Source organism: Sceloporus undulatus, chromosome 2, assembly GCF_019175285.1.
Source record: "Sceloporus undulatus isolate JIND9_A2432 ecotype Alabama chromosome 2, SceUnd_v1.1, whole genome shotgun sequence".
NCBI classification, from domain to species: domain Eukaryota; kingdom Metazoa; phylum Chordata; class Lepidosauria; order Squamata; family Phrynosomatidae; genus Sceloporus; species Sceloporus undulatus.
Window position 1 is genome coordinate 225,376,258 of NC_056523.1, and position 26,942 is coordinate 225,403,199.

Here is a 26,942-nt window from a genome sequence, read left to right on the forward strand (position 1 = left end):
CCCTGTGCATCAATAAACTAGATTAAAATTCAAAGACTTTGCCTTTGCGTCAGTTCCTGGAAGTTCTGGTCCATTGGGAGACAGGCTGGGATTCGATCCGAAAAGGGTACTTGTAAGGAGCCCTATATTGGTGTGTTGAGCTAATTAATATTCCCCAGAATTTGAGCAGATATCCTTACAAACGTTAGGAAATGACTGTTCATTCCTTTTATTTCAATTTGTCTACTTGGCAAGTAAGTGACCACAGTGCTGCCACCAAAGTCACTGGCCCTCTCCTTCTCTGTTGGGTGACACAAGTTGTGGCATGGTACCAAATACAAGAGACCCAATCCATACCATGAGCTGGGGGGCAGAGGGCAGTGACTGCTGCTGCTGCTCTTTCTCAATGGTGGTGGGTCAGAAATGGGTCCTCTGCACACAAATGGACCTTTGCATGATGGAACATCCATGTTCCATTATTGTGGGTGAGGAGAGTGAGGGAGTGCTTCTTTGCTGTGAGAGGAGCAGCAGCACCTGGTCACAGTGTGAAGCAGGCTTTATGAGTTCCAAACAAATTTCAGTGATGAAATGCAAAAATGCTGTTTCCATCAATCTGGGCCTCTAATAATGGTGCACTTGTAAGTTTGAGTACATACAGTATATACACATGGTTAGCATTTAACAGCAAATCAGCAACAAAATATTTTTTTATCTCAGTGGTGAGGAAATTCCATGGTGAGGCAGCTCTGATGTACAATATTCTGCTGACATATTGCTGTTATTGCCGCTCTATGCTCCGCTTGGGTTACAGAGTAAACAAACCTTAAATCTATAGTATGTCCCTCCCATTCCTGAATATACTGTACTTTTGTAAGGAACTGGAATACAAAACTGAACAGCAGATTTTGTATACCACATACCTTGCCACAAGATGGAGGTAGAAGTCAGCAATTAAAACTTTTGAATTGGCATCTTGTGGCAGGATAGGTGATATACAAAGTTACATTTAGTGACCAAAGGAAGGGCCTTCAGTACATTTCACCAAAAGAAATTCCAATTAAAAAACCATAGCCAGCAGAACCAAAAGGAACAAGAAATCAGAGGCCATTGGCTTTAAAAACCGATTTCTACCAAAATTGATGGATCCCTGTCAAATGACAATGTGGTATGTATTGATACAAGCTGTCTCTTACCTCTTTTGAGAACCCACTCCACAGAATCTTATTTTCATTGATAAACAGTCTCTCTCCTTTCTTGGCATAAACGTTATAGTGTCCAACCTCCTCAAATACAATGGAGCCATCCTCTGGTGACAGGTGCCAATTGATTATCGAGTAATTCCCTATTAGGCCTCCAGATTCATCAAAATCGACTTGCTCCCCCATATTGTTAGTGAAGTTCAGATGCCGAAGATGCTTCAGTACCTAGAGGTAAAGACACAAAGACATGCTGGAGTCATCGCTTGAAGAGGAAAAAACATTCTGTGCCCAAACATAAAACCTACAAAGTGCCTGAAATAAGGTAGAGAAGTTTATCACACCGGGACGGATGGGGAATGGAACGAAAGGGCCCAGGAACGAGTGCGGAATGAGTGGGGGATGCATTTTACCGCACACAAAAGTCCCCATTCCATTCCTTTCCTTTCCGTTCCATTCCCCATCCGTCCCACATTCCGTTCCCTTCCGTTCCATTCCCCAACCATCCCACGGTTGCTGAACAGTTCTCAAAAAATCGCCTCCCATGGGACAGAATGGAAGAGAATGGAACGGGGACTTTTGTATGCAGTAAAATGCGTTCCCCACTCGTTCCGGCCCCATCCCAGCCCCTTTTGTAATGCACAAGGCCCGTTCCAAGGCCCTGTGCGATAAACTCCAGTCTTGTGATACAATATTTACTTGATGACCTTTTTGTAATGTTAATTACATTTTCCTTTCAGACCTCTGTATGTTGCATTGTTATAAGTAACAATTCACAACTGAGGAACTTAAAATACAAACTCATCCACTTTTAGATGTTTTAGGAGAGGAAGGGAATAATTCGGATATTGTGTATATATGGATTCTTTTCATTGTAAACTGCCTCAATTGTCTTTTTGACAGAGAAGCAGGGTAAAAAATAAAAATAAATCATCATCATCATCATCAAAAGTTTCATCCTCTCTTTCCTTTGAGCATGGAAAATGAGTGGTGATGGCAAAGACTTACTGGAATGGTTTCACATGCCTCTCTTGAATGGGAAATAATGACACTCCTGCTCAGGCTTATAAGCACAGCATTTCTGCCAAGGAGGGTTTGATTTGTAGTTCTCTCTGCTTTCCAAACTGAACAGTTGGAAGTTGGAAGTTATAGTCTTAATAGGGATGTCAGTCCTCCACTATTTCATCCCCACATGGGAGGACAAGTAATTAGTTTTTGCACTGCAGAGAGAGAGAAAACAAATACTCCTCTGCAGTACTCTCTTCTAATCTGAAAGTGTGGTGGAAGAATTATTCTGTGGTGAAAAACATGTTTCCTATGTAGGAAACCCATTTTTTGCACAGAAAGCAGGGTTTTGGAGGGGTTTTTTTTGCAACCCCTCACCACCCCACCCACCCCCAAAAACAACCCATATGTTTTTCTTCATTGAACTAATCCTCTGCAACGCTTCAGGATGTTTAAATATAGAGGGAAAATAGGAATTTAAAGTGGGAATTTCCTAGTCTATTATTCTACCTTTTTAAAAATTATTTTTTATTGAGTAAAAGATACATGAAGAAAACTTTGAATAGCTTTGAATAACAGTTAACAATAAACTACTGCGACATACTATAAATAACAAAGTACTTACTACGAATAACAAAATACAAAAGGGAAAGATTATTTCCAACTATCTTTTCTATGGGTATTTTTCAGCCTCTCTCTATATTGCCTATTTATGTATTTAACGAATTTTGACTGATTAAACCAATAGCCATAAAATAATTCGGATTTTTTTCAAATGTCAATTAGCAATTTTCAGTCTTTCCAGTCTTAATCAAGATAGACAATGTATCAATCTCCACCATGTTCAATGCGAATTTTCACAGTCAAAGAAGACTTACAGCACAGAGGAGAAGGTGAGCTGGGAACAGTGTTTGAGGGGTTATTTAACTGTTCACTTTTTTCTTTAAGAGGCTTCTGGGGGGGCTTTTGCTTAGAAGAAGTGAGTCAGAGATTTGCTTCCAGAAGAAACTAGCAGCCAGGAGCTCTCTAGTTATCTATAGGCCTAGTTGATTTGAACTCACTGACAGAGCTTGGGGGCAAAGGCCAGGCCAACACCTTTATGTAGGTGTTTAACAGGGAAACTTTTGAGGGGGAAACCCAAAGTCCTATTTCAGTGCCCCCTTAAGACTTCTCACTATGGACACTGAGGGAGCTGTTGCAGTCACCTGCAACACTTGTGAGATGTTTGTCTTCTTGCCTAGGCATGTGGGGAACTTCACATGCACCAAGTGCAAGTTGGTAGCCCTTTTAGAAGAGAAAGTACAGCATTTGGAGGCCAGGGTAGCTACACTTCATCATATTAGGGAGCCAGAGGTTTTTCTGGACAGAACAGGATAGTCTTGGATGGGGAACATACAGAGGAAGTTGCTGGGGAGGAGGTCACTTCACATACACAGGAGGTGACAGTTGGAGGAATGCCAGACACAGAACTAGGAACACCATGGATTACTCTACACTAATGCACAGAGCATGGGAAATAAACAGGATGAACCTGAACTCCTAGCACAACAAAGCAAACATGATATATTAGGCATCACTGAAACCTGGTGGGATGAGTCTTGTGATTGGAATGGAGTAATAGAGGGGTATAACCTTTTTAAGAGAAACAGGCCAAACAGGAACGGAGGAGGAATACTATTACAGTCGCCTCTCTGTTTTCACAGGGGATCCATTCCAGATGCCCCCTCCCCTGCGAAAACAGAAACTCGCATATACTGAAGCACCATTGGCTTGGATGGCACACTGTTTTAGCCAATAGAGCTTGCCCTAATTGAGACTGTGGACTTCAAGTCTGTGAAAATGGAGGGGTGACTGTATATGTCAGGGATGTTTACATTTGTGAAGAAATCCAGAGAATACGACTTGAAGCAATGGGCAGGAAAAGAGATTCCACCTCAACATTAGGAGGAACCTGACAGTAAGAGCTGTTCAACAGCAAAACACAGAGCCTGTGCTGGCCTGTGGGCAGAGCCAGGGTGCAGTGTCTCCACTCTGGATGCCCTAGCCTTACCCCCAGGTGCCATTTTGGCGTACACCAGTCTACACAGCACAGTGCGGCTCTGGCGCTACAGGTACATGAATCTACACCGCCACAGCTATGGCGTCCCTTGTGGCTCCTTTTTGTGCCCTTCAGAGGCTGGAGCGGGGCCATGGCATGTGGTTGCCATGGCCCGATTCGGCCAATAAAGGGGTGGCTGCATGCTGCCCATCTGTACAGTCCCAAACTCCCTTGGAGTGTGGTGGAGTCTGCTCCTTTAAACAGAATATGGTGGAGGCCTTTAAACAGAGGCTGGATGGCCATCTGTCAGAGATGCTTTGATTGTCAGTTCCTGCATGGCAGGGGGTTGGACCGGGTGGCCCTTGCAGTCTCTTCCAACGCTATGATTCTATGATTCTAAATAACCCATTGTAGGAACTAAGTCATTTTTCTATTTCTGAACATGTAATACCCTCGCTTCTATCGTCATATTATTGAACTGTTTTTCCACATCTCCTCTCTAGCTGTTCGTCTATCATTCCCAACAGAAGAAATTCATTATTTTTAATACATCATACTATGAATTTGAATCCACTATCTTTTTGCCTTTTCACATGTCCACCACATATAGTAAATGACCCTTCCTGTTTATTATATTTCCAGCATACATTTGACAATCCTTTTTACATCCTAGACAATTTCTCTGGTGCCATGTAGCAAGGATACATCAGTTATTATTCTTTATTTCATGAGACAGTCTAATAATAATTAATAATAATTTGTTTTATTTATATACCGCTATTCCAAAGATGACAGCGGTGAACAGCAAGTAAGCTAATTAGCAAGTAAGCTAATTAGTCTGTCCATCTCTCTCATATAGTGAAGTTTTATAAGCCAATCTTCGATCTGTGGCTCATTCTCTAATTTCCAATTCTTAGCAATAAGTAGCCTGGCTGCCATTACCATGTATAGAATAATTCTCCATGCTTTCTTTCTTTTCCTTATTACATTCCATTGTCATTGTCATGTTAAGTAAATAAATTTCAGGTCTCACTGGGAATTTTACTTCATAAATCTTTTGTATAATCTCATGTATGCTCCACCAGAATGCTTTAATTTTGGCACAAGGCCACCACATGTGGTACATAGTCCTTTTTGTCTGTTTGCATCTCCAGCATTTCTCATCTTTTAAATTATAAATCTTTTTTAACTTCACTGGGCTATAATACCATCTGTTAGCTACTTTCATGAAATTTTCTTTTAGGTCTTGTGCCGCAGTAAATTTGTTCATTCTTGCCCACGCTTTTTCCCAACTCTCCAGCTTTATTGAATATCCAAAGTCTTGCGCCCACCTATTCATTGAGTCTTTTATGACCTCTGCTTCTGTCTTTCTTGCTAGTAATAGTCTGTATATTTGGGCTATTTTCTTTTTCCCATTATTCAAAATTAAGTTCTAATTTTACTAACATAAATTTGGCACTTTCTGACAGACATTAGTAAACTACACTTGTTGGTTTCAGTTTCTCCAAAGATGGGATTAGTGTGTCTAGTGCAGCAGGAGTAGCTTAAGTGCTCAATAGTTTGACCTATATGTTATTTTTTGAGTCACCTTGGGTCCCAATCTGGAAGAAAGGCAGCATGAATGAAATAAAATGAAATAAGAAGTGTAACTGATAGGTAAATTGCAATACTGAGAATGACAATACTGAGAATGGGTTTACCAAGTGCAATAAGGTATGGCTTTCATAATCAGTCCATTCCTTTCACAGAAATAAATTGTCTTGCAGTCTTGAAACTGGGATTATCCCATAATATTTGCTTAACATGACCAAATACAGTCAGCTCTTATCCACAGATTCTTTCTTCATGGATTCAAGCATCCATGGCTTGAAAATATTCAAAAAAATGTATAAGTTCTCAAAAGCTTCTGCTTTTCAACCAATTCAGGTTTTTAATAGTGTAGTCCCTAACCTGTTGGCTAAGCAGGAGCTCCCTGTACAAACCTGCCAGGGTCTCACGTTATGGATGCATCCCAGAGGGGGCGATTTTCAGGAACACTTGAGAAGCATTCTTGAAAATCGCCCCCTGGGGAACACATCCGGAATGCGATGGGAATGATTGGCGGCGCCGGTAGTGTTCTCGCTGTGCAGTACGATGTGTTCTTTGCCACCTCCCGTTCCAAAAAGTTCAATGTCCTACTAAATTAAATGTGCACAGGAGAGGTATGCCATTAATTACTACAATCTAAATTCTATCAGGGAAACCAAACAGTAGCTATGATAGTGAATTTGTAGAAAGGATGTATGCTGAGGAGAAGTACAAGAATGGTGTTATTGGGGAGGAACACATCTTTCATATCAGATTGGCACGTATTTCAACTTTGTTTTCTTGCACCAAGGATTACCAAGCAAAAATGGCAGGATCTACACATTCAACATGTATCTACCCAACAGTATCTACCCTTAAAGACTAACAGGTCTTATTTGGCACATGCCTTTGTGAACTGCAGCCCACTTCAGGAGATGAATGGAGACTTGCTTCCGTTGGCAGATATTTATACACATGGCTGGGGTGGAAGGATGTAATTAGTGAGGTGAGAGGGATCCGAAATGTAAGAAGTATAGGTCATTACCTTAGCTGGCATCCCCAAACCAAAGTTGGGTGGGAGGATGGACATCCTAGCATAGATAAACTGCTCAGCATGTACATTTCGATGAAAAGTCAAATAGGAGAAAGTCAGTCAAAGTAGGATGTTCTCTACAGGTTTCACTGAAACCTGGTGGAAGGAGTCTCATGACTAGAATGTAGTAATAAAGAGGTATAGCTTATTTCAGAGAAAGAGACCAAATAGGAAGGGAGAAGGAGTAGCATTGTACATGAAGGATGTGTACACCTGTGAATAGATCCATGAATTATATTCTGGAAGCCAAGTTAAGAGCATTTGCATAAAAATTAAGGGGAAAAGAAACAGGGATGTGGTGGTGTTGAGGGTCTACTACAATAAAAGGGCTTGTTTTTGTTATACAGTCAGCCCTCCTTATCCATGGATTTGTTATACACGGATTCAAGCATACACGGCTTGAAAATATTCCAAAAAAGTATAAATTCCAAATAGCAAACCTTGATTTTCCATTTTATATATGGGACACCATTTTGCTCTGCCATTATATTTAATGGGACTTGAATATCCACGGATTTTGTTATTCATGGAGGATCCTGGAACCAAACCACAGCGGATAACAAGGTCCCACTGTATCGCCATCAAAGTGAGCAGGTTTAGCAGGTGCTAGAGAGGTTAAAAACAATAAAAGGGCTTGTTTTTGTTACATCTGTAGCAAAATAAGCAGGTTTAGCAGGTTGAAAACAATAAAAAAGACCTTTTGGGGGGCTATATCTTTAGCAAAAGGAGGAACAAGGAAATAGTAGGGCTGCTGAAGAAGATGATGAAACACTAACAGGGAACAGAGAAAAGGCAGAAGTACCCAACCCATACTTTGCTTCGGTCTTCTCTGAAAAGGCGAACAGTGCCCAACCTGGTGAATAATGGAGCCTATTATGCAGTAGGGGAGATATAGTACAGGATATGCAAAAAGGTACTACAAGAATATCTGGCTACTCTTAATAATATGAAGTCTCTAGGATCAGATGAAGTACATTCAAGAGTATTAAAAGAACTGGCAGAAGTAATCTCAAGAACCACTGTTAATAATATTTGAGAACTGTTCGAAAATGTACGTATTGCATTTTCCTTTGCCTCCTTAGATAGACAGGGACTTCCCTCTATTTGTCTCACTCTGTCTATACATGTGATTCCTGTCACTCAGTCTTGGAGGCTGTTTAACAGACTCTCTCTCAAGAGTCTAAACAGTCTCCTCTGAGTACAGTAAGTGTCTCTTCTCAGTCTAAAATGGAATAACAGTCTTCTTTGAGTGAGGTTAATAGTTTCTTCCTACTATGTTAAAGATGGTGAGAGTTTTCCTCTCTGTCCAAACCATCACCAGTTAGGATAGGACTTAGTTTGTTATGATTTATTTATCATAGAGGTATGGAAATTAGCAATTAATGATAAACTGACATGTAAATTGAAAGTAAAAAAGGGAGTATGGAAAAGAAGTGATTCTGATGGAATTTGGAAAGAATTGAGAAAGTACTGAGAAAAGAAGATGGAAGATTACCTCCATGGGAGGAATTGAGATTTTGGATGGAATATAAGGGTGAAAATGGTTCCGGGGAAGGGGAGCACTGAAGTGGGATATTAAAGATATTTAGATAAATTGTAATAGAATGTAATATATATATATATATATATATATATATAGAGAGAGAGAGAGAGAGAGAATTAAATATTGTACAATAATAAACATTCAATGTATGAATCTTTATAATAAAAATGATTTATTTATTAAAGCCATTATTATTTGTTTTTAAACTAAAAACTTCATGTTTGCTATTTTTTTGGAGTAAGTCTTTATTCTTTAGGAAGACAGATTTAATATGTCTGACCCACACTTTTGCTGTTCTGCTGATGAAAGCTGAACTCTAACAAATTTAACTTTCAAACCTGCATATTTTTGTTTCCCTTTCAAAGGGTTAACACCCTGGGAAACTCAAACTGCACCCCACAAGAACTCCTAGAGAACAGGAAAAATCCCAGAAGACTGGAGGAGGACAAATGTTGTCCCCATCTTGAAAAAGGGGAAAAAGAGGATCCCAACAATCTTCGTTCAGTTAGTCTGACATCAATACCAGGAAAGATTCTGGAGCAGATCATTAAACAGAGAGTCTGTGAACATCTAGACGGCAATTCCATAATCACAAAAAGTCAACACGGGTTTCAGAGAAACAAGTCATGCCAGACAAATGTGTTTTTGTTTTTTTGGTAAAATTACCAGCTTGGTAGACAAAGGGAATACTGTTGATATAGAATATCTCGATTTCAGTAAGGCCTTCGACAAGGTTCCCCATGACATTCTTGCAAACAAGCTAGTGAAATGTGGACTAGACAAGGCAACTGTTACATGGATTTGTGATTGGTTGACTGGCCAAATCTACACGGTGTTCAGCAATAGGTCCTACTCATCCTGGAGAGAAGTAACCAGTGGGGTCCCACAGGGTTCTGACCTGGGCCCAGTGCTATTTGACATCTTTATCATTGACTTGGAAGACAGTATTAGGGGCATGCTTATCAAATTAGGAGGAATACCTAATACCCCAGAAGACAGGATCAAAATTCAAGAAGACCTGAATAGATGAGAAAGTGATGGAAGTAATTGTGCCACTCTATTTTGCTTTTGGTCAGGCCTCACCTGGAATACTGGGTCCAGTTTTGGGCCACAATTCAAAAAGGATGTTGACAAATTGGAGCGTGTCCAAAGGAGGATGACCAAAATGGTGAAGGGTCTGAAAACTGTGCTTTATGAAGAAAGACTTAGGGAGCTGGAGATGTTTAGCTTGGAGAAGAGAAGGTTAAGGGGTAATATGATAGCCCTTATTAATTATTTGAATGGGTGTCATATTGAGGAGGGAGCAAGTTTGTTTTCTTCTGCTCCAGAGACTAGAAAATGGAACAATGGATGCAAGCTCCAGGAACAAAGATTTCACCTCAACATTAGGAGGAACCTAAGAGCTATTTGACAGTGGAACACGCTCCCTCAGAGAGTGGTGGAATCTCCTTCTTTGGAGGTTTTTAAATAGAGGCTGGATGGCCATCTGTCAGGGATGCTTTGATTGTGGTTTCCTGCATGGCAGGGGGTTAGACTGGATGGCCTTTGTGGTCTCTTCCAACTCTATGATTCTATGATTTTTCTATGGTTTTTCTAATAACAACCTGTCTGGCAATTTTGAGGGGGGCCCTCCTTAAAAACTGAGGACCTTGTGTGAAGCAATGCATTAAATGAAAACAACAGAGAAGGAAATGTACCTTAATATACAGGGTGTAATGTCAGTCAGATTTTTCTACAGAGGTCGCTGCTGTTCTTAAATATATTAGGGACAAGATTCCTAGTCTTGAGAACAATTTGTAATGCACTTATGCGACCTTCCCAGCAATCCTGTTGTCTATGTCCTTACCTATATTCCCGGAGAATGAATTCATACTGATACTTTCTTTTCATCTATCAAAAAAGAACCAGTAAAACCAGAGGAATGAAGGTTACCACCTTAAGAACTTGAAACGGTATGGTCCATTTAGAATGGGAAAATTTGCAGCTTACGGTGTTCACAGCGTGATCAAAAAAATGTCTATAAATTATCATTTGTTTGATGACAATATTTTTCCTGCTGTTCTGGGTAAACTCCTAACATAATTTAGTTTGTATTTCTTATTCCATTTATTTTTACACAGATTTCACACATTTACACAGATGCTCTCAACTGATACACTCTGATTACTCTTTACAGATTTCTGTACATGTGAATTTCTCTTGACATATAATGTTATTCCCTTTCATTTTCTGCCTGTTCTATGTTTTTTGAGGAAGTTATACCCTTTAATTGTTATATTCCAATCATGGGAGTCATGCCTCCAAGTCTCTGTTAGAGTCATATTCATACTCAAACCAAGTTCATATTTTTTGTAGACTTGCTATCGCTACAGAGAAGCCAGGAGGGGTGGAGAAGCAGTGTAGATTTGCCACCTTGATTTTGCATTGTATACATCCCTTTACTTTCTGCTGTTCACTCCTTGAGGACACTATTGGAGTATAAGGTCTGTTACAGACTGCCAAAATAAAGCTGCTTGGGGTCTCTTTGGAGGTATGCTGTTTAAATGATGCATGCATCCTAAGAATCCGGAAGCGGCACCAAAGCTGCCCTCCAGTGCTTAGGAATGGAGTGTGGCTTTGGCGCGACCTCCAGACTCTTAGGACCCATGCATCATTTAAATAGCATACCTCCAAAGAGACCCAAAGCAGCTTTATTTTGGCAGTCTGTAACAGGCCTAAGAAAACATGCAGGATTCCACCGACAAGGAATTGCACCAGGACACACTGTTTCCGCAACCAGCATGTCATATTGTTGGAGCATTTTTTTTCTACTTGATAATTACTGCCTTCCTCCTGAATGCTTTTTTTAGCATTTTGAAAAATCCACCTCCTCTGCCCTTATCACTGTGTGACTTTTGCTGTTTTTTATAGGTTACAGATCGTCAATTATTAGCCAAAACAGTCACTGTTAAGAGCTTGTCATGTATGTTTTGTAACTAAAGATAGAAACATAAATACCAAAGATTCAATTCAGCGACATTTAAAAGAAGCTCGGTTCATTCAGGGCAAGTCTAAGGAGTGACTAAAGGGATAGTTAAATTAATATATTAGGCTAGTAATATGAAACAAACGCTTGAAATGTTTTGCTTTTAAATGCCTAGAGGTGAGGTGGGAAAGTTGCTATGGGAATCTAATTGCGAAGACACTAGTGGAAAAAGATACACAATCTTGTGCCTCTCTCAGTGCTGACTGAATCTGAAATCTTCTTTGCCTTTTCTCTGCTTCCAGAACGTGTTCCCCAGACAGATGATCGGCTAAGTCCCTGCTTGTAAATCCTGATAGCACAAAGGATCATTATCATTTATCAAACTCAGGAATGTAGATAATGGGCCTGTTAATGCAAAAGAAAGAGGAGGCTATTTACTATTGCAGTAAGGAAGTCTACCTCACTGCCTTGACTGTTTCCACTGGCTTTCAGAGAAGGAAAGGGGTGGTGAGGAGTGGGGGGACTACTTAATATTCCAGATATAACTGATGCTCAGGTTCAGCTAAGGTCAATGTAAAGCCAAAATCTAGCTTACAAAGGTCAAATAAATACAGCAAACACAAACACCCAAAGAGCACAGTTGTGGGATATGACAAGATCCAATCCGTGTTTTCTCAGAAGAAAACCCCATTTCCATTTCGATAAGGCATATTGCTAAGTAGGTCTGTAAGAAGCACAGTCACCTGAGAAGAAATCCCAAGGCACTCAGTGGGATTCCTTTCCAAATACAGATGCATGAGTTTGTGCAGCCTTGGACTCTGACTTCTGGAGCATAGTTACAGTTTAAATATTAGCATTCAAAAGGAAGCCGACACTCTTTCTTTGGAAAATAAAACTGTGACATCTGCTGCACTGCCTACAGGCAGGACCGGCTCATCCATATAGGTGAACTAGGAAGCCACCTAGGAAGGCAACATTTAGGGGCGGCTTGGCAGCTTTTTTGGGTACATTTTTTTGTGTAATTAAACAATATTAAAGTGAAAACTCATTACAGCAAGCAATGTAAAAGCAAGCTACCGTATGACAGTTTCTTTGTACTATGGCCAAAACATAAATGTGCACCCCTTGTGTCTGTGGTATGGTCACATGGTACATCATCCGCCTTGCGCATGCACCTTAAATGTAACCTCAAGGTCAACAGCCCCTCTCCTCCCTATGAGGAACGCCTTAGGGAGCTGGGTATGTTTAGCCTGGAGAAAAGAAAGTTAAGAGGTGATATGATAGCCCTATTTAAATATTTGAAGGGATGTCATATTGAGGAGGGAGCAAGCTTGTTTTCTGCTGCTCCAGAGACTAGGACCCGAAGCAATGGATGCAAGCTGCAGGAAAAGAGATTCCACCTCAACATTAGGAGGAATTTCCTGACAGTAAGGGCTGTTCGACAGTGGAACACACTTCCTAGGAGTGTAGTGGAGTCTCTCTCCTTGGAGGTCTTCAAACGGAGGCTGGATGGCCATCTTTCGGGGATGCTTTGATCTGGATTTCCTGCATGGCAGGGGGTTGGACTGGATGGCCCTAGTGGTCTCTTCCAACTCTATGATTCTATGATTCTGCAACACGGAATGCCAGTCGTCAGTCAACTTGAGTTTACTGTTTACAACAAACAGGGGATAGGGGGGCGCACAAAGGCAAATCTATGTCACTGAGTTCTATCAGGATCCTTTTCTACGTTTTCTCTTTCTACATCTGTTTCTGATACCTGCTTCTCTTTCTCTTTCTCTCTCTCTCCCCACCTCCACCTAGTTTCGAGGAAAAGACAGATGACTTTTCTCAGATATCTGAAGTTATCACTTGTAGATGGCTTTTGAACTTATGCCAAGGATGGCATAAAATTAGGAACTTAAAGCTGTAGATTGCCACCACATTTTGCGCATACACACACACATGCACATACACCACCTATGTTGTATTGCTATCACCTATGTTGTATTGTGACAAGGACACATCCTTATGTAGTAGGAGATAGTTCATATACAGTGCTCCCTCGGGTTACGAAATTAATTCGTTCCGCCGCGGCGTTCGTAACCCGATGCATTTCGCAAGCCGAAAAGGGCTTTCCGTTAGCGCTGGCAAGCCGCGCGTTTGAATTTCGCGCCGAAAAAAAATTCGTAACCCGAAAAAACCTTCGTATCCCGGAACAGTTTTTTCCAATGGAACTTTTTCGTATCCCGGAAATTTCGTAACGCGATCAATTCGTATCCCGGGGTACCACTGTATGTTCAAAAGGGACAGTTTTTGAGCTTATGAAGATGCCTTTTAAAAAGCCAGAGTCCATCCCCGTGAGACAATCTCCCAAAATAGCTTCATAAAGTTCTCAAAGCAGATGCTTTCCCCAATCCTGCTGGCTCTTTCAATGGGGGGTAACAGAGACTTCACCCCAGTAGGTTCTTTCTGCATATTGTAGGCTCTATAGTCTATATTTTGGAGAGTAATATCAATCAGTTTTCTTTGTTCTTATCCTAAGATGGAAAACAATATGAAGACTAAATTACTTTATAAAAATATATCACCTGATAAAGCCCAGGTACTGATTTATGGAAAAGCAAATATCAGTATGTGAAGCATAAATAAGGTTAATGTGTTGAAATAAAGAAGTGCTTTTGTGAAGCCCAGGTTTCCCATTAGATGAACCCAGTGACACAGAGTCACTACCAGCATGCTGATTGCCTCTTTGGATGACATTTCACAGATGAGTTGCAAAGTCATTTGTTTCATTCCCCAGAATTTAAACATGAGAACAAAATGGCCAATTCACACAGATGAGTAGCACATTTTCTACACACTAAAATCAGGGTGTGTCATGCAATTCTAATGAGGTTGACCCAAACACAGGACTACTGGAAGTTATTTTGCTCCCTTTGTGGACATTCCTACTTACTCTCCTCCCTGCTATGGTAATATGTATTATTATTTACATTTTTGGCCCTCTTATTATAAATAACAGAATAATGCCCAATCATCTGCCAGATTAAAGAAACATCCAAACTGGCACCAGACAATGAGGATTTCCCAACTTTTGAAAACCTTTTACAGACTTCGCTGCTCTTTCACGTTCTGTCTTATTAATTTTCTCAAAAAAGTACTGTATATTAATTTGAGAATCTTATTAAAGAGAAGTATATCCATGTTTATACATGTATATACAAGCATATACAATGAAATGCACAGATATAGGATGGGGAACACCTGGCTTAAGGAAACAACATGTGAAAGGGATCTAGGAGTCCAAGTAGACCACAAGTTGAACATGAGTCAACAGTGCGATGCGGCAGCTAACAAGGCCAATGCGATTTTAGCCTGCATCAATAGAAGTACAGTGTCTAGATCAAGGGAAGTAATAGTGCCACTATATTCTGCTCTGGTCAGGCCCCACTTGGAATATTGTGTCCAGTTCTGGGCACCACAATTCAAAAAGGACATTGAGAAACTGGAGCGTGTCCAAAGGAGGGCGACTAAAATGGTGAAGGATCTGGAAACCACGTCCTATGAGGAACGTCTTAGGGAGCTGGAGATGTTTAGCCTGGAGAAGAGAAGGTTAAGAGGTGATATGATAGCCCTGTTTAAATACTTAAAGGGATGCCATATTGAGGAGGGAGCAAGCTTGTTTTCTGCTGCTCAAGAGACTAGAACGCGGAGCAATGGATGCAAGCTGCAGGAAAAGAGTTTCCACCTCAACATTAGGAAGAAATTCCTGACAATGAGGGCTGTCCGACAGTGAAATACACTTCCTCAGAGTGTAGTGGAGTCTCCCTCCTTGGAGGTCTTCAAACAAAGGCTGGATGGCCATCTGCTGGGAATGCTTTGATTTGGGTTTCCTGCATAGTAGGGGGTTGGACTGGATGGCCCTTGCGGTCTCTTTCAACTTTATTATTCTATGATTCTATGGCCTGTTACAGACTGCCAAAATAAAGCTGCTTTGGGTCTCCTTGGAAGTATGCTATTTAAATGATGCATGCATCCCAAGAATCTGGAAGCTGCACCAAAAGCTGCACTCCAGTGCTTAGGAATGGAGTGTGGCTTTGGTATGACCTCCGGACTCTTAGGACCCATGCATCATTTAAATAGCATACCTCCAAAGAGACCCGAAGCAGCTTTATTTTGGCAGTCTGTAACAGGCCTATGATATTTTAATTCTATGACTAGTTTAATCACAGTTTAACACCTCTTGTTACCTAAACTGTAGAGGGTCCTGACAGGACACCCACAAATTGTACTCAATGGGGAAATTGATTTAACTCAGTGGGAGGCAATGTGAACCCAGGGTCTCAGCCTTTGTATAATGGTTTGAAACCTAGAGGACTCTAGAGGCAGTTTTCCAAATTAACTCGTAGTTTATTTTAAAAAGGGAGTTCACAAACACTAGCACATTCTTTCACGTGCACATACACACAAGAACTAACAATGCAAAGGTGGGAGATAATAGTGACTTTCAGGGTGGCTAAGAGGTAAAACTCTACCAATCTGAAGTGTACTTCCCATTGCAGGATTACTGGAATGAGGATGGCTCAATAACCACCTGCGACTTGGGAGGTTGATGGAGGTTGGTTGGGAGTGGACAACTACAGAGGTGTCCAGCTGAAATTGAACAGAGATTCTGCCCTGCTTCAAATTAGACCAATTTGCTAGTGTCTGGGCACATATATTTATCGCAAGGATTGTGTTCTAAGGGCAGTGTTTCAGGTGCTGAAAAGCTTAAGAAATATTCCCAGGGGAGAGGAACAGAGTGCAATATGCAAGAACGTCAGGACAATGAATGAGAATGTCCTCAGACAAAAATAATTTCATTCCCAGAAGGAAACTCCCTTTGTCTGATGTATGCAAACAATCTCCAAGTCCAGATCACCACCACCATTCTCCTTAGTGAAGGGATTATGTTCATTTTGATCTGAAGCGGTCTTATTTGAGCGCCTCTGGCTTCTCCAGTGCTGAGCCATCCGGATGTCCCAATATGGTATGGCTTGTCTCCTGTGTTGGGGAGCCCTTTAGTGACTACACACCAGCAACCTTCCTTTTTGATATTACTTTGATACCAAGGATCAAAAAAGGGGTAACTGAGGGCTGGATCCCGGGTTACACTTTTTGTATATGTTTGCTTTATATTTGCTTTTATAGTATCTGTATTTGTTCTCATTTTTCAAAGCTGCCTGAAGAACCATTTTAGGGGGAAAAGTGGGTTATAAATGAACTAATTCTTATCTACAGTAAACAAACATGTGATGTGGGGCTGAGCAATAATTCCAAGCCTCTTCTTCCGGAGTCATCCTCCAGGCTGCAACTAAAGCACTGAAACTCTGTGCCTAGGATTGCCATATCAAGTCCCCCATATCCAGGTTTGCATATTATGCCAATTAATAATATGCATTCTGATTATGCAAATTAAACACATTAATCATTGCACTTTTTCTACCATTATTTTTCAACTTCAGCACCACTACCAAGATAAGTGCTTTCTCCCCCACCCCATCAAGTTGGTGTGAAGAGAAGGTGGTCTTCAAGCAGCCCCAGAGAGCAAAGAACCTTCCTTTACTCTCTTCAGGCTGTTTGGAAGCCAAGTTCCACAATGCTATCTAGCCTTAGGCTCAGATCACCAGCACCAGCACCACACAACACAAGGCCATCTCTGCTTGCCCCCTTTACTTTTCTGCCTTCTAGGCCTGTTGGGGGAAGTGGGGGACAAAATAGGGGGGAAAAAGATGGCAATGATACCAATGTGCAAAGAGAGCCTGCAGGGTGAGATGTGACTCTTGCCAATGCCAGTCTTCTAACATGGTTTCATGATTCATCACCAATGCCCCATTTTAATCTACCTATCAACCTGTAATGAAGGAGAATTCCAGGATTTACTGCTTCACCTGGCCAAGCTGGGACACATTTTAGTCCCTTCAATCGTATCTTCCAGGTTTTCTGGGACAAATGGCAACACTATCTGTGCCCTCAATCTGGATATTGTGGCTGATGCATCAAATGATATGGAAAGTCCAGGGGGATCAGCAGGACCACATTCTCCTGTTCTCCCAGCACAAGTCATCCTCCCAGACAATCTATGATAAAATGAGGATTGAAAATAGACTGAAACCAGCATTCACATTGGCCTGTTACAGACTGCCAAAATAAAGCTGCTTTGGGTCTCTTTGGAGGTATGCTGTTTAAATGATGCATGCATCCTAAGAATCCGGAAGCTGCACCAAAGCTGCACTCCAGTGCTTAGGAATGGAGTGTGGCTTTGGCGCGACCTCCGGACTCTTAGGACCCATGCATCATTTAAATAGCATACCTCCAAAGAGACCAGAAGCAGCTTTATTTTGGGCAGTCTGTAACAGGCCATAGTCACTCTCATCTGAGTGACTGGTTTTACATGACAAGCATCTGCTTGAGCTCCCTGCCCCAGAACAGGATTATTTGCATCTGGCTGAGAATTTTGCTGATTCAGTGGGTATACAGAACAGTTCTTCAAACTACCCCCTTGTATTTTATTTTTACAAAACAGTTTCTATGTCACATTTCTGCACCAAAAGCAGCCTTACAACACCAAAAGTGGTTTAAAATAAACAAGTTAAAATAAATTAAACCAAGATATCAGAAATGGCAACAACAGTATAATGAAGAGAGGAAACAAAATAATTAATTTAAACAAATAAATCAAAAAAGTTTTAACATGTTGCCTCAGTTGATGGGGAGCCAGCTAAACCTTTCTACAGCCGGAGTTCTACAATTTAGGAGGCTTCAATAGAAAAACAGTGTCTCTCTATCCAACTGTTCCTGCTTCTGAGGGACAAGCGCCTGGCAGCTTTATCTCCTGAAGCCAGCTTGGCGGTTCAGGGGTGGGCAACTTTATTAATCTCTCCAGTGTTTCCTTGGAGAATATAATGTTTTAGCAGCCACAATGGACCAGAGCCAACGCCAATAGCAGACAAGCTATGGATAGGACCATGTTTCTTTCTCCTTCAGCAATTCTTTTTCTTCCTTCTGTCCCCCCCCCCCCCCCGGTATTATCAGAAAAAGAGCTTTGTGGTTTTATCACTGGGGAGGGTGGGATTGGCTCTCCCCCTTGGGGTGGTGGGTTTTGACTGAAGAGTATGAAGAGAGAGAGAGGAGCCAGACCCAACTTGAAGGAATCCCTCCCATATACTGCTGAAAAGGAACCTTCATGGTGACCACCAATGTTTTGTTTTCATAGAGATGAAACACTCATTCCAAAAGAGGCGGAAACCCTAACATTGGCTCAATGTCTCCCTAAGAGCATTCCCATCTTTGGGATTTACATTTCAGTTTTTCAGTTTACCTCCAATCCATCACTGTTCTCAGACTATGGAGCTTATCACATGAACTTTAAAAGCATTTCAAGCCTCCCGGGCTGCAGATGGGACATGGGATGGAGGCAAGGATTATCGCATGCTAAATCGCTGCCTAATCGCCATCCAGCCATGCTCCGACAACACTTTTTAGAAGTCGTAAGCTTTCCAAATTCTGAAAAGTGAAGGTGGAGCATGGCTGGGACCCGGGCTGATGCCGGGCAGCGATTTAGCATGCGATAATCCACGCTTCCATCCCGTGTCCCAGCTCCAGCCTGGGAGGCTTGAAATCCTTTTACAGTTCTTGCAATAAGCTCCTATGTTTTACTAATTAATACTTACTCTAGAGAAGTGGGAAAGGTACTCCAGAGAATGTTAAATCCTCTTCTCCCCTAACTTTTCTCCCAATTGGATTGCCTATTCTGTGAAGCTACTTTTATCTCAGCAAGAACTAAAAGACACAGGGGAAACCAGATGGTTGTTTTGAAAGCATTCTATATTGCATCGAAGGTTTTTTCCTCTCCTTTCACACACAACTTCACAGCATGTCAATCAGTTTCAGCCTGTATTCCCTCTCCAGACTCCAAATGGTCCATGTTCTAAGAATATTCCCATGTTCTAAGAATGATCCAATATGACTTATTAACATCATTGATCAAAGTGGTTCTCACCCCATATATATTTATAAAGGAGGTGCACTTATTCTATTTCTTCCCACCCTACCTATTTGATGACACCTCCCTGAGACCAGAATCAACTGCTTCCTTCTCCCTTACTCTTCCCTCCCTATCACTAAGCAACTAGCATTTGTCATACAAACATGAAGACAATTACTGCAAGTTTAAAAAGCAAAGCAATTCTAGCACAACTGTTTTGAAGCTGAGAATCTGGTTTTCATCACCACCAATATAAATATGTGAGTGATTGACTACATGATTTAGTTAGGCAGTACAGTGGGTTCCAGGTTCCATGGATACCAAAATCCAAGTCACATTAAACACAATAGCATAGTGAAATGCCACCCTATAGGACAGTGGTTTTCAATCTTCCTAATGCTGCGACCCCTTAATACAGTTCCTCATGTTGTGGTGACCAAACCCATGAAATTATTTTCATTGCTACTTCATAACTGTAATTAAATAGGTGTTTTCCAATGGTCTTAGGTGACCCCCATGAAAGGGTCATTCGACCCCCAAATGGGTCCCAACCCACAGGTTGGGAACCACTGCTATAGTAGGACTGCCTTTTAGGGTGTCACCTGGTGCAGGCCACACCACCGCACACCCCCAGTGACACCACTACCCTGGGTACATACATGAAACACAATGTTAAATCTTCCTTTGGGTTGGCTATATGTACTATACTGTAATGTACAGATTAATGCTATAATATTGTGTACTATACTATGCAATGCTGTCAAACACTGCCAGCATGCTCTACACCCCTACACCATATTTTCATATTTGATATTTAGCATCAAGCATGTTTTGAGAGGTCATGATTGTGTCTGTAACACTAGGAAGTTACACATGTGAGAAGGAACATTGACCCAAGGACATGTGGGAGACCTAGATAATATTGAAATAAAAGTTAAATGGGTTTTCTGCTTACTTCATGCTCCCTCAGTCTTTCCACGTATCCTCTTGCAATGGAGACTGAGTTCCATTGCAAAACAGTTAAAGACTATACCTGCACTTCACCCCATTTTGTGTTCACCTTTGCCACCTAACTATCCTGGTTGTCTCAAATCCTACCAATATTTTATCTCTCCGGAGTTAAAGCCATCAGTTATTTCAGAGTCCTTTGTCAATTCCATGGAAAAACCATCAAAGCTTTGTCACACCATGATAGCATCACATAACCCTCAAGGCTATGAAATCAGGTATAAGCATCAGCCCCAGACATAGCCACCTCCTACTCACAATTTGCCCATGGACTCTGTGTGCACAAAAGATCCCTCTCACTCAATGTGTCACCCTCAGACACTGTTTGGGCCACTCTCTGTCTTCTGTGGACCCTCTCGCTCTTCAGGACCCCCTCTAATTCCCAACTTGTCTCTATCCAACCTTCCACTCTTTCCTTTCTGTTAACTTCATATGGTTCTTAAGGTTACATTGGTTTGTGTATCTGGATACACCTTTGCACATTTCTAAATAAAACTCTCTTATTCAATGAAAGTGGAATCTCTCTGCAGTTAGTACTCATATACACATGTCCTTAAGTAATTCACCTCTCACAGGCCTCCTTTTCAGCTAATAATTCCTCCAAAATACCAAGGAGATGCTGATACTGTTGGTGGGGACCTCAGGTTACCCCCCACCTTTTAGAGTAACCACACTTAAAACTAAGAAATAACAAACAATGCAAAACAATACTGAAGCACTGTGTACTCTTGGACATGATCAGCGATTTCAAATGTGACATGTAGTTTGGGCTTTAAAGGAGGGTTGCAGGACGGGACACCATATTGCCTGCTATAGCTTTTCTATGCAATTGCCTATACTGAATAGAGTCATTCCTCCCAAGAGACTTATGATACTAATGCCCACTTTTATGACTATATATGTAGTAAAGATCACCACACAAAGAAGAAATAAAATATTTACCATGATTAATAGTTTTCTACATCAATTCTCATAAGAGAATAAGAGTAAACATAAAGCATACAAGTGTGTTCATAGCCACCTGTCAACTTATGGAGATCCATAAATTTCATAGGGGTTTCTTAGGCAAGGAATAATCAGATGTGGGGTGTCATTATTTTCCTCTGAAATATAGCCTACAGTACCTGGTATTCTTCACTGAAGATAAAAGCAAGAGTTCCTCTATTTAGGGATTTTTCTAAATTAGGTGTGCTTCTTGAGCAAACTGCATATTCTCAAACACAAGAGCATCCCCATATCCAGCTAGCTGTGCTCTTAAACTCCCCATTTTTATTTTTATCGAATGGAAGGAAAGAACAGAGAAACAGCATCAAGACAACTTTAACTGTTTCTATGACAATGCTGGAGAGGCACTTTACATCTGCTGAAAGAAATAAAAAATAACTCAAATGAGAGGCTATAGCTCCTTGGTACACATCCACTTTGCTGTAGCTTCCAAGGAGAAGGGGTAACCCTTACTCCACGCCAACATGATTCATGAATGTGCCCATGTGTTCTTTGACAACACAAACATGGGGATTTACCTCATAGGATTTAATTGGTGCCAGTCTCTGAATATAGAGGGGACTGTGTCACCTCATATCTCATACCACAGTCCAGTGTTCAAACCATTACACCATGCTTTAGCCAAAAGTGTTACATTTATCTTTAGCATTAGGGAAATCTTGCTCTGTTTCTTGTCTGCTCTGTAAAAATGCCATACAGACATTCTGTAACACAGTAAAACCTTACCTGCCATGCCTCGACCTTCTTGATGTCTGCACAAGACCCATTGGTGAACAGGCCTTTCCCGGGGATACAGGTGTAGATGTCCTGCAAAGCATGGGCAATTGAGTATACTGCCAAGTACACGTTGTAAGATATCCTCAGGTGAGTGTAATCCATGTAAGGGGTCTCCACACTGGTGATGTTTTCCTCCCCTGTACATGGGGGGCGGAAGCCAGCTGTGCCATTTCCAGGTCTAGTGCCTTCTTCATGGCCCTTATGGAAGGACATAGAACCTGGATGATTCTTGTTTCCTTCCGGCAGGTAGCAGTTAAAAGTCTCCTCCCAAAACTCTTTGATAAATCCATTGTTAGCTGATTTCTTAGGATGCACCTTCTGCAGAAAGTCACGAAAGCCAGGGATCTGTCCTGCCTTTAGAGCAAATCCGATGGTGCCACCCATAACATGAAAGAACTGTGGCATGGCTATTAGTGAAGAGCTGGCCCAGGCTTCACTTGCCAGCCAAATCCGGCCAGTGATGTTACGTGTGACAATCTCCTTGATCAGTGGTTCCAAGTCTGGGCCACTAGAGAAGACAACAATCACCTTTGCTGTGGAATTCTGGATGACTTTCACCACCTGCTGAATCTGGTCCTCAGGCAAGTACTGGGCAATGAGCTCACTGAAGTCAATACAGATATTTCTCTCCTCTGTCTCTTCTCTGAACTTTTCGATCCCTGGTCTGCCATAATTGTCATCGGCTGCAATGGTACCCACCCAGTTCCAGCGGAAGTACTCAACAATATCTGCCATGGCAGTGGCCTGATGTTCATCATTGGGTATGGTACGCAGGAAAGATTTATATTCATTCCTGTTGCTCAGGAGGCGGCTGGATGAAGCATAACTAACCTGGGAGAGAGGACAAAGAATAAGCAGTAACACATAGTCAAGGAAATGGAATAAAAATAAGCAAAGCAAAAGCCATTCTGAAAGTTTTTGTTTGCTTTTGGCATCTTGGTATTTTTTAAAAAAAATAAAATTTAGTTTTTTGTGGGGTTTTCGGGCTATTTGGCCATGTTCTAGAAGAGTTTCTTCCTGACTCTTCTAGAACATGGCCACATAGCCTGAAAAACCCACAAAAAACTATGGATGCCGGCCATGAAAGCCTTGGACTTCACAATTAAAATTTATTTTAAAAATACAGTAAAATTTACAGAAATTAAAATGAAAAAAGAAATACAAATTTGATAGGAAAAGTAAAAGAAAAGAGAAAGAAACACAAATGTTTATAAATAATAGGAAAGAGATAAATGCATATACAATTAGCCTTTTGTATCCACAGATTCTGCATCTTTGGATTCAACCATCCATTCAACCATCCATTTTTTTAAAATAAATTCTCCAAAGCAAACCTCAATTTTGCCATTTTATACAAGGGACATCATTTTAATATCCCACTGTATTTAATGGGACTTGAGCAGCCACAGATTTTGGTATCTATGGTGGGTCCAGGAACCAAAGCCCAGTGGATACCAGGGGCCTACAGTATTTTTCTGCTTCCTACTTTTTTGTACCATCTAGTCTGACTGAGTAAGACTTCTGGAGAAACAGAAAGCTTGATCACTTATCTGCCATTTTGGATGGCCATGAAGAGCCCCAGTGTCAGAGTAAAAGCTACAGGAGACATAAATTCTCAATGGAAAATCCCAATACAGGATTCAAAGCACTTAAGGAGAAGGGCAAGCAAACTCTTGATTATATAAGGGTTCTGATTATGTGAAAGCCTATTTACAAGCAGCTTCTTGTTCTTAGCCTTTATCCCTATAGATATCTGTACCACGTGGATACCCAACACATGAGAATATACACTGGTAAAAAGACCCTTTCTCACAATTAATGAATGCCTTTGTTCAAAATACCATTCTAATTCTGAATCAGATCTAGGTTCTACTGCTAACTTCAATGCTGCAGCATTTTTATACTTCTACATAATTAAACATCCAGCTGTCTCGGTGTTTAACAAAGCAAATACTGGAGAGCATCAATGCAGTTCACAGGTAACATAGCTCAAGATGCCCAAAGGATAGTCTGTTTGCAGTCATTATGTATAGGTTCTACATTACAGTCGGCCCTTCTTATACACGGATTTAAGCATACACAGTTTGAAAATGTTCCAAAAAAGTATAAATTTACCTTGATTTTCCATTTTTTATAAGGGACGCCATTTTCCTATGTCATACACGGATTTTGTTATACACGGGGGATCTTGGAACCAAACCCCAGCGTATAACAAGGGTCCACTGTATTAATAAACAGGCTATCTTTTGAGCATCTTGAGATACGTCTCTTGTCTCTGTTCTAAGAGTCAAGGTGAATCATGGGTGATGCTACCAGCCTTCCTCACTGAATGATATGCTTTAGTGGCCAATTCACTATACAGGTACTTATGCACTTACGAAATCCATCACACTCTTCGTCTCAATAACTATTTCAGTTATCAACTCCATAAGATCAAGAATCACAGTAAGAATCACAGCATTATTCTGTCCCCTACCTTGCTCCATGGGGAGAGGCAGGTAAGAAATAATAATAATAATAATAATAATAATAATAATAATAATAATAATTTCTAGGGCACTTTTCCCCAAGGTTCATAATTCTACGCTCCTCCTTTTATTGGCTTTTCAAAGACAATTCAAACATTTTTTGGCCTTCAGTTAGGTTGGCTGCTTCACTTGTTCAGTGCATTTGGGAAAGGGAGATCTTTTTTCTTGGCTGTTTGTAATTATTTGGGGGAAGGTGATTGTACACTACTTTGAGTGTATGGAACAGTTGCTGGCAAGTAGTTTTAACATATTTATTATTTATTTTCTTATTTATTGCAGTTATATCCCACCTTTCTCCTGAAATGGGAGCCAAGATGGCTTGTTGTTGTTGTTGTTGTTGTTGTTGTTGTTGTTGCGTGCATTCAAGTCATTTCCAACTTATGGCAACCCTATCATAGATTTTCTTGGCAAGATTTGTTCAGAGGAGGTTTGCCTTTGCCTTCCACTGAGGCTGAGAGCATGTGATTTGCCAAAGGTCACCCAATGGGTTTCATGGCTGAGTTGGGAATCGAACTCTTACAATAGCTTTAAAAAAACCAAAACTCTACTAATGTATAAATAAAAAACACATAGCTCTTGTACATTAATTTCTAGAAACAACTCTTCCAGGGACAGTATGTCATATTGAATGTCCTCCTTAAATATAGAGGCACTAATGTCAAATCTGAACAAATGTTCCATTAGATGCATAGATATGACAATAAAAAAAAGTGATTCACAAGTTAAATATCTCTGTAAGTTTAGCAACAAGGCAAGGAGCTTGACTTGGGCCAACTCATCTCCACCGTGTGATAATAAATAGTTTATTAGGTAAATAACCAAAGTAATAACAGCAATGAAGATAGAAAGCTATTGGGAGGTATCCAGTTAGTTGCATAGTGTATTGATTATCTGCCAGCTGGACAGGGGTGAAGCATGTACACTCAGTGTGTCAAGCTGCTAAACTTCAGGAAAACATTTGTTTTCTTGAAGTCAAAGTTACTGACCCAGAGAGGTTGAGCGAGCCAAAGATACTGGGTAAGATCCTGTTGTGTTAACTACGCTGGAGTAATTACACTGATGTAGGTTGCAGTGACAGTGCTACAGTAGCAGGAGTAGAAAGACTGCAGCTGCAATGCTGTATAGGAAGAAGGGTGCTTTGTTGGAAAAAGAACAGTGGCCTTTGTTGGAAAAAGAAGGCTACTGTTTACAAGCTGCCTATTTGTGGTATAGTTAGATAAGAGCAGCCTCTTATCTAACTATACCACATTCCTGGATTTTCTAGATTCTGGACTCAACTCTGAACCTGGTTGCCCAGATTTCAGCAGTGGCCAAGACTGCATTAATGCAACTAAAACTAGTGCGCCAACTGTGCCTATTCCTTGAGACATCAGATGTGGCTACAGTGACACATGCTTTGATTAGAATCATAGAACTGTAGAGTTGGAAGAGACCACAAGGGCCATCCAGTCCAATTCCCTGCCATGCAGGAACTCTCAATCAAAGCATTTTCGACAGTTGGCCATCTAGCTTCTGTTTAAAGACTTCCAAGGAGGAAAACGCCACCACACTCCGAGGGAGTGTGTTCCACTGTTGAACAGCCCTTATTGTCAGGAAGTTCCTCCTAATGTTGAGGTGGAATCTCTCATCCCATGTGGACTACTGTAATGTACTCTATGTGGAGCTTTCTTTGGTAACTGTCCAGAAACTTCAGTGGGTCTAGAACGCTGCAGCCAGAATGCTGACCAGGGCCAGTTATAGGGAGCATGTAGCTCCATTGCTGAAACAGCATAACTGGCTACCGGTTCATTTCTGGGCACAATTCAAAGTGCTGATCATGATCTATAAAGCACACATGAACCAGCTAAAGCAGTGAGATCTTCAAGAGAAGGCTTTCTCTTAGTCCCACCACCATCACAAGCTTGCTTGCTTGGTGAGGACTCAAGAGAGAGCCTTCTCTGTAGCTGCTCCCAACCTCTGGAACTCTCTTCCACAGTGGCAAAGTGGCTAAATGCCGCTACTGCAGCCACAGCATTGTGAGTTTGATCCCAGGGCTCCAAGGCTGACTTAGCCTTCCATCCTTTTGTAGGTTGGTAAAATTACCTAGCTTGTTGGCGGCAACTGGTTTACACATTGTAAACTGCTTCGAGAGTGCCGTGTTCACTATGAAGCAGTATCGAGATGCTATAAATGTTAGGCTGGCCTCCTCCCTGCTGGCCTTTCGCTGGCAAGTAAAAACATTTTAATGTGAA

General features: G+C 41.1%; 1 protein-coding gene across 2 annotated transcripts in view; it reads right to left on the minus strand.

The window, feature by feature from the left end:
* The window catches only part of CASR (calcium sensing receptor), a 49,545-nt gene that overhangs the window by 11,274 nt on the left and 11,329 nt on the right, over positions 1 to 26,942 (minus strand). For both annotated transcript variants that reach the window (XM_042447623.1, XM_042447624.1), the window contains 2 exons: positions 22,133 to 23,014; positions 1,173 to 1,403 (listed from right to left, as the gene is read on the minus strand). In XM_042447623.1, the coding sequence (XP_042303557.1) occupies positions 1,173 to 1,403; positions 22,133 to 23,014 (1,113 nt within the window). The remainder of the gene's footprint in view (positions 1 to 1,172; positions 1,404 to 22,132; positions 23,015 to 26,942) is intronic.